This window comes from Lepidothrix coronata, unplaced genomic scaffold (assembly GCF_001604755.1).
Source record: "Lepidothrix coronata isolate B3197 unplaced genomic scaffold, Lepidothrix_coronata-1.0 Scaffold266, whole genome shotgun sequence".
In the NCBI taxonomy this organism is placed as follows: domain Eukaryota; kingdom Metazoa; phylum Chordata; class Aves; order Passeriformes; family Pipridae; genus Lepidothrix; species Lepidothrix coronata.
In genome coordinates this window covers 631,041-643,243 of record NW_016690446.1, presented here as the reverse complement: position 1 = coordinate 643,243, position 12,203 = coordinate 631,041, and the positions used below count along the sequence as shown (strand labels likewise).

Here is a 12,203-nt window from a genome sequence, read left to right as displayed (position 1 = left end):
TGGCTAAGAGTAGTGGGTTTGTTCCTGCTTGGTTCACTGTAGTTCCTGCTTTGGCTTGACATGCTGCAGAATGAGGTAATTTACCCAACAGCACCCAGACTCGAGTGTCTGTTAGAGTTGGAGCTTATTGAAGATCAGCAATGCGGTTGCTGTTGTACTCAGAGCCTGTAGCCCACTGGTTCGTTCTAGTGGTTAATGTTCTTTTCAAATTAAAGTAGTAGTTTTGTAACGAAGGTGAAGTGGGAAACAGCTTAGAAAACAGCCTATCAATAATTAGGGACCTTCATTTATACACTCACAAGTGGTAAGCGAGCACTGGGTTGTGGATCACTTTGGCTGTGTCCAGGTTCTGAGCATTGGGGATGAGACCGTCTCTGCCCTTGGTGAGGAGCCTGTGACAGAAGAATGTGCTTCATATTGAACACAACTTTGGACTTGTAGTGTTTGTGGTGTCACAGCTTTCTCTTCTTCCGCCTTCATCAGCATGTACTACCCTTCCACACTTTTTTATTCCCCAGAAAGCTGGCAAGCAGTTCTGCTGAGGTGAGGGGTGTGTTGGGGTTTTTCCCATGCGCTTTAGCATGGCTGCCCTCCCCTGGTTCCTATCTCTCCCTGGAAAGATTTGAGGATGTTTTCAGGTGGGCAGTTTCCTGAGAAAGCAGCTACTGCCCACCTGGAATAAAGACAACGGTGAGTGAGCATGCAGTAATAACTTGTCTTGTTGGATGAATGGCTTGGAATAAAATTAGTGGAAATGCCAGCTTTACGGTAGATCTAAAATTATCTCTTTTTTGCAACACTGATTTTAGAAATATATTCATACAAATGCTGTTTAGCTCACTGATCATCACATTCATGTGGTCATTAAGCAGACCTTCAGAAGTTGATCAGCACTTTTCTTAGTTTTATAATATAGTTCTCTGAAGCAGTAGGATGGCTGGTGTCTAAAATTATTGCCTGTTACATATTTATGAGCATACAGAAACTGAAGGAATGAGGGGAAAGTTGTCCTCATGTAAAATGTATTTTCCTGCAATATATAAGCAAGGTAAGTGTTAAAAATCAAGGGAAGTCGTCAGTATACTCATGGTATTCTGTCTCCTAGTATTCATAAACGGTTGTTCAAAGATGTCCTTTAAGGTATTGCTAAAAACAATCAGAAGCATTTTGTGATGTTGCCTCTGCTATTGGGAGAGCTGATAGTGCTATAGGAACAGTTGATGTGAATGTACCCTCAGTACATGATCTGCAGGACAAGACAAAACCATCATCGTTCTGTGAATGTTGTGACTGAAGAAGCTGTTGCAAATTGGACTGTGAGAGATTGAAAGAAATGAACAGAATATAAATCCCATATTCTAACAATGTATTGAATAACTTGGTTTATACAGATTGTAACAAATGGCTTTATGTAATCTCATTCTTACTTTCAATATCTGCCAATGTGAGATCTTCACTACGTCCTGATTCACTGACCAAATCTCACATTAAATACAGTATGTGGTCATGGTACATGTGCATACAGTAAAGGTCTGATCAGAAGTGTGGCTCTGAATAGCGTCTCTTTGTTTCAACAACCTTCTTGTATGACAGCTGCTAGGACTAACATAGAATGTGAAGAAATAATATGCTCAAGATAGAATGACTGTTTTCTTTCATTCTTCTATTGCTGTTTGCTTTGCCATCACCTAGATTTCTTGGCTCTTACACTAGCTATGACTACTTGAAAAGGAACATCAAGTGGTAAGACTTGTTGATGTGAGGATGTTTTCAGGTGTCCTCTCACTGTTACATTTCATCACAGGCATTATGTGCACTTAAAATTTTAAACACACAAATTCTGAAAGTAAGTGCAATAAAGATATTGCAGTCCAAATTTACAGGTATTTGTGAAATCAATAATTTCCTGAAATAAATTTGTGGATCAATACTTCTAGCATAAGAAAACTGTTTTGAAAATGAGATTTTAATATTATCTACACTATGCACATAAAGCTAGTGAAGCTTAAGCTGATTACATTTCTAATTAAGATGGCATTGTTCAAATACTAGGTGTATTTAGAAATGTTGTACTAGAATTCATTGTCCCGTTGGCTAATTCTACTTTTCCAAAGCTACCTACCCACCCCAGAAAGAAGTGGATTTATATTTTTATTTTGAAGACTCATTAAATTAGAGAACTTTTTCATTTAAATTACTCCAAATCAAGTTGAAAAATTTAAATTTTGTAGGCAATTGTGCAAATACACCTGAAATGTCATCTGCCTTTTGTTTGCCTTGGTTTGTGTTACTAATCTTCTAAAGGTCAGTGTCGTCTTACTCTCTTGTGCTTATCAATAAATGCTTTTATACTTGAGACAGGATATTCCAGAAAATAATGTTTTAATGTTTATAGGAAGAGATGGAAATCAGATGATTAAAAAAGAAAAAAAATAGCAGTGAATGCAGAAGCCATGAGGAAACCAAACAATCAAATGTTTGTTTTTTAATTTTATTTCAACAGGGGGAAACCAACTGATACTGAATCAATGGATAGGCCTGTTGGTGAAAAACGCTATGAACCAATCCCTCAAGTTACAACTCCTCCTCCTGCTCCTTCAGTCCAGTACACACAGCCACAGTCAATTAATAGCCCTGTCCTGTCTCTCCCAGCACATCACAAGCCTGCACTTTCGGAAGGTGAGCAGTTGGAAAGCTGACCTGTCTTTGTGGTAACAGCTATTGCTTGTCAGGTGCTTGTGGGGTTGCTTCAGCATGTTAGCGTGGTAACTACGTTCTGTAACTGAAACTTGGAATAATTATTATTGAAGAAAGTTTTTTCCTGTAGTGATATTGAGTTTTATGAAATTACTTTGTGATTCTGTCTGAAACCGTAGCTTCTGGGTGTTGGTGATACCTGTAACTGTCTCAGCTGACTCAGCAAAGATATAGTAAAACTTGCAGTACTTGAAAGATATACCTTTCTGTTCTTTGGACCAGAATTCTTTAGACGTGAGTAATAATTGTAGGCTTCTAAAAAGTGAAGAAAAAGTTTTCACTTTCACATTGAGAGGATTGCCCATTTCAATTGAGTTTTCTGGTTTGTGCAAGTGCACAGTGGTCTTTCAGTGCTGGCTTTCTGGTTTTTTTGATCATGATGTAAACTTAGTCTAACCTTTTTATTGAAAGGTCATACCATTGTCTCCAATATATCTGTTTAATGAAGTGTTAGTAACTTGCGTGAGCATACACAGAAGGACAGTGACCTAGTGGAGCTAAGCTGAACCTGTATATATTTTACATAGTAGATTAAGAATTGACTAAAATATGTTCTTATACCAGAGTGTATATGACTAGAAATTTACTGACAAGTTCTGGCATTTTTATTTGCATTGCAGTTAATTCTGTGTCTGACCCTCCTCCACCTCAGAATAAGTCATCAATTTTCAGATCCTCTAGAGAGGACACTGTGCAGTCCACTTTTTATCCTCAGAAAAGCTTCCCCGACAAAGGCCCCGTTAATGGAACCGAACAGATGCAGAAAACAGTCACTCCTTCTTACAACCGTTTTACAACGAAACCTTACACTAGTGCTGCAAGGCCCTTTGAGCGCAAGTTTGAAAGTCCTAAATTCAACCATAATCTCTTGCCAAATGAAGCTCAGCATAAACCAGAGTTGCCATCAAAATCTTCAAATTCTCCTCAACCAATTTTGAAAGCACACAGCTCTTCGCAGCCTCCGGAGTTTGAGAGTGGAATGGATACCTATGCTGTACAGGTCGACAAGCCTAAATATCAACCAAATAATGTTAATGCTGTGCCTAAAGCCATTCCTGTAAGGTAAGCTGCTGCTCTTTTTCTTTCAGTTAGTACATCAATAGGAGATCATCTGTTACACAGCTTTTTTAACGTAATCTCTGTTGATGTTGAAAGATTGATACTATGATTCTAAAATTCTGCCAAAAGGCATTAAAGAGCATTTGGATAGATCAAGTATGTCCTATGTCCCTGTACCATCTTGCATTCTGTTGTTAGAAAATGGCATGGCTTTCATTTTCCATTTCTCATACTACAATTATGAATCTTCTGATAGATGGTAGTCATTTGTCCTCTCACTTCTGTTTCTAGAAGGTGGAATTAATTTTTAAGGGTAGCTGTTGCACCAAATTGTATTTGTTCTGTGTGCTTAGAGATCTCATGATACACGTGCATAAGGGATACTTCAAAAATACCTGTAAAAGGGGGAAAGTAAATTCAGCAGTTTAATATTGGTTCTCTTTAACTATGAGACAAATCAACAGCTGCTTAAAAGCAGATCGTGCTTGCCTAATATGCTTTAACTATAAGAACTGCCTCAAGAACAGATAGTATTACAATCTTAAGCTATTTGCTGACTTGTTAAATTTGCAGAACAGTTTTATTAATGTTTTATTTCAAAAATAATAATAATTAGTAAACCAGACTTGAAATTTTGTTATTTGTTCTTCAGCACCTGAGAAATGTTTTATACTACATAGTTCTATAGAGTGCTAAAAATTGCAAATTTACTGGTTCTTTGGGTGAAATTCTTTAGAAATTGTTTTGAAATCTGCTCAGACTAGCCATCAATGTCACATATTTCTCTTCAGTTATAGCCTGGGAAAAAAATGTGTAATTTTTTTTTTACAAGCTTTGTTTTCATTGTATAGATGAGTAGAAGGATTTGGTGTGACTTGAATAGGAATTATTACTTCTTCTGGTATTAAAGTCAGAATGGAGTTTTGAGACAAAAAATAAACTTTCAGATGTTAATGCCATTTAGTTACACGAAGCTGAAGTGTGTAGCTGGGGTAAGCTCTTTGTATAATCCAAGAGCAGGCATTTGAAAACACAAGGCTCAGGTCTGAACTCTTGCTTTAACTACTTCCTGAACGTTTTCAGAGTTTGTGGGCTTTGGTGGTGGTTTGTTTTTTTGGGAGGAGGGAGGGTGTTTATTTTTGGGTTTTTGTTGGGGTGGGGGATTTTTGTTTGTTTGTCTTTTGTTGGTTTTTTTTACTGGAAATGTTTTGTCATGGCAGAGTTTGATTGCGCAAGACAACTAAGGTGAAAGTAGTTCAAGTGTGGGACATATTAAAGTTTTCCTAAAAATTGGTGCTGGCCTACCCTGGACTGTGCTCTGCTAAAATGTTAGAGGGAAGTATGTCCCTGACTTTCAGGAAGGAAATATTGATAAAACTGCCAGGTTTTCTGTCTCTTCAGCCCTTCAGCACTTGAGGATGAGGAGGAGGAAGACGGACACACTGTTGTAGCCACAGCAAGAGGTGTATTTAACAGCAATGGTGGTGTATTGAGCTCCATAGAGACTGGAGTTAGTATTATTATACCACAAGGAGCCATTCCGGAGGGAATAGAGCAAGAAATATATTTTAAAGTCTGCAGAGACAACAGTATACTTCCACCTTTGGATAAAGAGAAAGGTAAGAGCTAGCACAGTACACTGTTCTATTATTTAATACAATTTTTTTCTAACAACAACAAAATAGAATATGACAATAACTGTAATGTGCTTCAATATATAATATAGATTTTTGCATGAAGATACAGAGTACACATCTCACAGGACGTGTAAGGGAAGCAATATTCTACTTAATACTGAAAGTGGCAAGCAAGGTGGAGGCCCTGAATTATAACATGAGAATATTTAATTTGTAGACTTAAGTACTAATTTAAAACCTGCCTAGTGCACTAAGAGTCTTTGAAATTGTCGATGTCTAGGTATTTATTCTAGACATTCTGAATAGAAACATTTCTTCATCTCACAGTTAAGACCAAAAGAATTGCAAAGCACATGATTTAAACTGCTTTGACTTGAGTTAAATATTTGGACTTTACTTCAACACTTTTAAATACTCAGCATTTTTTTTTTGTTGTTTCTCTAAAGAAACAGCTTAACTGTTAAAAAAATTCTTTTTTATAAATACAAGTATATTCCTGACTCTTATTAATAAGGGTTGAGTAGTGTATCAGTTGAGCAATTTTTTCGTAGTCTTTTATACCACTAGTCCAGTGTATGTGCATTTTCTAATCTGTCAGATTCCTAATTTCATCAAATTGGTAAACTCAAGGTGTTGCTCTAACTGCAAATTTATAAAATTATTGCTTGCAATCTGCAGTTAGTTTATATAAACATAGCATATTCCTCACCTGAATGATGTTACATTAACATTTGGAGTTTTAGCTGAAAGTAGACCTGTATGTTTGTATACTTTCTTTTGATTGTTGGGATGATGGTCATAGTCTCTGGAGCTGCTGAAGGTTTCATTCAGCCCAGTGTGCCATAAATCCAGAGAAGCAGAACATGGCAGCTGGAGTACAAAGAAAACTGTGAACAAGACTGGTTACTGATTTGGGGATTTGTTCCTTTTGATGCATGTGCTTAGAAATTTCTGGAAAAAAATTCCCAACATGATTTAATCATCGCAGTTTGTCCTTTTGCATTTTGAGATTGTAGCATGTTCTACTGAAAAGTCACTCGAGTGTGAGAAACAATATTGCAAAGTGCTTTTCTTTACTGACAGGTCAAAATGTTGATATTTTTCTCCCAACCTGATTGCTGAGTAGCTCTGCATTGTAATTATGTAATACTTCGAACCTATTTCAAGAAAAATCAGTAACAGATATTTCTTTCTCTTACCTATAGGCGAAACACTTCTTAGCCCCTTGGTAATGTGTGGGCCTCATGGACTGAAATTCCTGAAGCCAGTGGAGCTCCGCCTGCCACACTGTGCGTCTATGACCCCTGATGGTTGGTCTTTTGCTCTAAAATCCTCCGACTCCTCGTCGGGTATGCTGTCCTCCCTCTGTCCTTTTGGGGCTTTTGGGTGCTATCGTATAATTTAAGTTATTTTGGCTAAAGGTGATGCTGTGTAATATAAAAACTCAATCATTGTATTTGTGTCAAACTCTCCCATTTCACTTTCATTACAAATGTCTTTCTTACATTTACTCATGGTGCAAATTCATAGCTAAAACCATGATAGCAGAAAAAGAGTAATATCTCTAGCCTGTTAAATATTATCGTATTTTTCTATTCTGTCTTCTTTGTTGAGGACTGCTACAGCTGAATACACTTGAAATGATAGTCGCACTAAAATTGAGAGGAAATGAATATGTACCTCTGATTGGCCTTTGTAACATAACTGGTGTTTGTCTGTTGCTTAATTAACCATATAGGACTCTGACAAATCTTAACAATCTGCATGCTCATAAATCATGATTTAATGCGTGTTAACTGTTTCCATGTGTGCAAGTTGATGCTAACAGTTGGGTCATTTAAGAAAACTATAGTGTTCAGTAAAAGCATTTACAATTTATTCTAATGTAGCTGTTTTTTCCACAAGACTCTTCTTGCTTGCTCCTGCCTATTTCTCCTCTACTGCCTTTTATCCGGAAGTCTCTGGTTGATAGTAAAAGTTGCAACTAGGTTGCAGTTTTATTTACCTATTCATTTTTACCTCACTGTGGCTTTCTGGGATGAGAGAGAGAATGTATTGGCTGAAATTGTCAGTGAGGAGCCTAATTGAGAATTCTGGGCAAGTTTCAAGCAATTTCATGAAACGGCTGTGAGGTTACAGAGATTTAAAAAGGAATGTTTGCACATCTGGGGAAAAAGTCTTAAGGTTTTATTCAGCTACTTAAAAAATTTCTGTGGAAGGTTCAAGCCATTAATGTGCGCATTTGTGATGTAAATACCGAGTGAACGATGTGCTTCTGTATGCAGCATTTAAGCCACCATGTATGCATATCTTCTGTCACTAATGTATCTGTCACTGTCAACACCAAAGCACTGATGCTTTGAAAGATTAAAGCATCGATCCCCTTCATGGGGATTCAATAATCTAGAGGTATTAATGGCAATAATTTTTAGTTATTTTTTATAAGCTATTATATGCATGTGTTGCATGCATCTATTTAACAATGTGTGTATACGTGGCAGTGTTAAAACACGGGCTTACAGTGATAGGGTCCCAAAAGATATGACAACTATGTACAAAAATGACACAGCACTTCCTTTGTAACTTAATAGCACCTGTTCATGAACTTACTTGAAGTGAAGGGAGAGGGCTCAAGTGATCCAAATAATAACTAAAGTTTCTGAGACATTTTTCTCCCTTTCCAAAGTGGGATGTGTGTGTGCACGCATGTGTGGATGAAAGCAAGAGCGTGTATATTTAAATCCTAACACTTTCTGTACTGTAAATATAACACCACATTCTGTTAATCTGAAATGGGATGTATATCATAACATTGCTCTTTTGAGACAAACTTTAAAATTAGGCAATTCTGTCTTATGATATGTAAGTAGACCATACTGTGTCTTAAATAAATAATTGTTTTCTCTCTTTCTAAATTAGTTGGTTATGGGACTCTGATTCTTGAGGTGGCTTTATTATAACAGTTTATGCAATTCTGGGTTTTTTCTCTCTTCAGTCGTCTGCTCTACCTCATCTTTTTTCACTGTATCCATGTTCTGTCCTAAAAGTGACATTCATTTGCACTTACTAACATCCTTTCTGCCACATTTAAGCCTCATACATTGGTATTGTACCATTAAATGCCTTCAAAAGCTTGAATGATTCTGGTATTAAAACTGACCAAGGAAAAAAGTTACCTCCTATGGCCACACCTATTAGAACGTAAAAATACGGAGAGATCTCCTTTTTTATTTTCCTTTTCAAAGCAGTTGTATGTAAATATGGGAAAAACATCCTTAACAGCTAGAAGTTGCACTGGCTACAGTCTAATCCTTACTATGTATTTAGGAGGAAAGGTTGGAAAAAAGTCTGCCTATTTCATGTGAAGACTAGGACCTGACTGTCCTACAGTCCTGTTCTGCCCTTCTTAGATATTTGATCATATGAGTTTGAATGGAATTCCCTGAATCTGTTAAAGGAAAAAAATCTCTAGCATTATTGACGTTTTTGACTGAGATAAATAGCCTCAGCTGGTTGCAATAAATTTGTTTGCATTCTCTAACTATACACTGCCCCTGTTCTTTGTCCCTGCATCAGATGTTGCCATTGCTCAGTGCATTGTGTACTTCATTTTGTTTTCATGAGTTCTTCGAGAAAATTACATGGAATTTGTATCATTCTCACTTAGTGCAGAGGTCTCAGTTGTTTGCAGTCTGTGTGACTGGGTTCTATAACTTGTTGCACATTTCTCGAGGCAGATCTGTTTTGGCCAAGCTATTTAATGTCATTTATCTGAAAGGCTTAAGCAACTTCAGTGCATTTTTCACTTTCTACCATAGTGGGATGATGACACTTCTTGTATAGTGGCAGCACTTTGTAGTGATTTTAGGTGGGTAAATGAAGAATACCGTCTCCATTTAAAAGAGACAATTGGCTGTGCAGATGGAATGTAACCTTTGTCTGGGGAGATGGCAGCTGATGACATTCCCTTCTAACAGATTGTTACCCAGAACCTTTGACCACAGGTAGATAGATCTATTGTAAAGATTTTTATGTACCAGTTAACTGGAATCCCTTTTAGAACAGCAGTATTTCAGGCTTTTAAACAAGTCTACTGAATGTAGCTGCAGAATGACTACAGTCCTGTCTACAATCATTTTCATCATAGAAAATAAAACTACCAGTGTGTCATAGAGCTTAGTTACAACATGACTTCTGATTTGCCTTATCTATGTTCAGAACTGTTCCAAGACACTTCAAATGCATCCTACCCACATTAGCTTTTAAAATGTCTTATTTTTTCCTCTGACAATTTAGGAAAGAGCCAGTGACCACCTGTTTCACTGTTAACAATTCTCCAATGGAAAGCACTATGTTGGTGCTGTAGAGTAGAATGAGTTGTACTTAACAATTCTAGAGTGCCACAGCATCTGTTTTGAATAATTGATCTGTCCTATGTTATATGAAAATAAAGGGATTTTAAAAATTAATAACAGGCAAACTGCAAGGTTTTTTTAAAAAACAAACAGCAACAACAAAAAAACACCCCCAAAACAGGTGTTGCTTCAGAACTTTAAAGCTCCTGTCCAAAAGCTTGGTTGTTTCAAGATGTACACTGTGTGACAGCGGATACTAAACACCAGCATTGTGTTTTCCTCCCACAGGTGACCCCAAAACCTGGCAGAACAAGTCTCTTCCCGGGGATCCAAACTATCTTGTTGGAGCAAACTGTGTCTCAGTCCTAATTGACCACTTCTAAACAATAAGTTAGCTGATTGAGGAGTAAATAATGTGAAACTGAGATGGACCTTACATATAAACTGAACCACTCTATCAAGTATTAACTGTTCTATAAGTGATAATGGATCTTAGTTTTTAAGCATCTTGCTTTAACTAACAATGATTTAGCAAGTACACTCTTTGAACCATGGTCACAATACAATGCCACAAACAGGGAGTGTACAGTGGGAACAAGGAGGGGTTTTGCAGGTTCTGTATGCTTTGGTTTGGTTGTTCTTGTGTGGTTTTTTCCTTTTTTTTTCCTTTTTTTCTTTTTGTTTTGTTAAAGGACACTACTAGTATTTTGTTGTTATCTGAATGAAATTGTACACAGAGGAACAAAATTTGGTTCATATTGCAGTATCGAAAACACAGATTTTGGCCTGCGTTTTTACGACTGTGTGTTTTTAACTCACAAGACTACATTTTGGTCTCTGGTTTTTAAAAGACTTCTGGTGTACATGTCCAATGAAGAGTCAACTCGGGGTAGCACAGCTTAGATGTTTCTTCTGCTGAGAGATAATGCAAACACATCTACCTAATGTATATGGAAACATTGTGCTGAGAACAGGGGGAGGGGAAAAGCATGTGGGATGACTATGGTTCAGTTGCCTCTGTGGATTTGTAAATTAACCACATTATTACAGACCTATTAACCAGCAGGGATGCCTTACCCTCATGTTTTTAATGATCTTAGCTCTCATAGTTCTCTGTATTAAGTTTGTATGGCTTTTGTGCTTACCTAGATAATATATCATGAGAGACTGGGGGGGTGAGGGGAACAACAAAAAAAATTTGTGAGTTTGGTTTAGAGGATGAGTATTGTTTGTGTTCATCAGCCAGAAGAGAACCAGAAGAAAATGATGGTATGTTTTCTGCTATGCATTTGAAAATTTATAGATGTTATAGACCGCCTGTATATAATGCGTGCATACCACTTTTGTTTTTGGTTTGTAAATTAACTTTTATAAGCTTTACCTTTTTATATATATAAATATATATAAAAACAAACAAAGTTTCTTAAGGATATCTTTGTATTCTCATACCTTTTGAGCCTTGAACTTTGACATCTGCAGCAATAAAGCAGCATTTCTACAATATACGAACGAGGACATTTTTTAAAAATGCACAAAGTTGTTACCTTTTAAAGTGCTGCATTTAAAGAATATAACTCGGAATTCTCTACTTTGATTAAATTCTTGAAAAGTATCCCTACTGTAATTTGTCATAAGGATGCTGTATTATGTGCCCTGAAATGTATTTTTTTACTAATAGACAATTTATTACGGCACAATGGCACTACTACTGTTTAGATAATATACCACTGCATTCTGTTAATGAGTTATTAGCTATTCAGATGTGGCTGATTTTTTTTTTTCTCTGCAGTTATTAAAATTACACGTTTCTAAATATACAGAATAAACCTGTTTTTAAAATAATAAAGATGATTGTAGTACCTCATTGTTTCTGAAATGCATTTATGTGAACGTGACACAATCCATTTTGATTTTATTTTTTCTATGTAAACAGACAGCTGGATTCTGCCATATGTTCATAGATGTAGCAGAGCTCTTTTGTCAAGTCAGTTGGAGTTGTCTGCAACAGGCCTTCTGAAATTCAATGGAGCCATTGGAATTAGTCAATACAAGTAGGAGTGGTAGACCTATCACTGTTACACCTATTCTTTCAAATACTTTGGAAATGTTCTAGCATGTAGATTTACACATAGAGTAGCTGTACAATTTTCAAGATATTCCTACAGAATCCCATTATCTGTTTGGAATATTCCGTGGCTAACTAGTAACCTGCTATTATTCTACAAGGGAAAATAAGTTCTAGAAGATATTTTTGAATAATGCTGGGAAACTGTGCATAACCCTGATGTGTCCTTTCTGTATTTCTGTTGATGAGTAAGTTTTGTTTCTCAGGCATGACTTATCCCAGAAGGTGCATTCTCGACTATTGCTACTTCTCCTCATGGCTTATCTTGCT

The 12,203-nt window shown here is 36.6% G+C and overlaps 1 protein-coding gene across 10 annotated transcripts in view; it reads left to right on the top strand.

Moving 5' to 3' along the window:
• TJP1 (tight junction protein 1) overlaps positions 1 to 11,672 on the top strand; it is a 163,479-nt gene extending 151,807 nt beyond the window's left edge. For 7 of the 10 annotated variants that reach the window (XM_017835903.1, XM_017835904.1, XM_017835905.1 and 4 more), the window contains 5 exons: positions 2,504 to 2,679; positions 3,378 to 3,819; positions 5,218 to 5,435; positions 6,659 to 6,802; positions 10,097 to 11,672. In XM_017835903.1, the coding sequence (XP_017691392.1) occupies positions 2,504 to 2,679; positions 3,378 to 3,819; positions 5,218 to 5,435; positions 6,659 to 6,802; positions 10,097 to 10,191 (1,075 nt within the window). In that variant the 3' untranslated portion in view covers positions 10,192 to 11,672. The remainder of the gene's footprint in view (positions 1 to 2,503; positions 2,680 to 3,377; positions 3,820 to 5,217; positions 5,436 to 6,658; positions 6,803 to 10,096) is intronic. The other 3 variants (XM_017835902.1, XM_017835910.1, XM_017835901.1) reach the window with 2 other exon arrangements.
• The last annotated feature ends 531 nt before the right edge of the window (positions 11,673 to 12,203 follow it).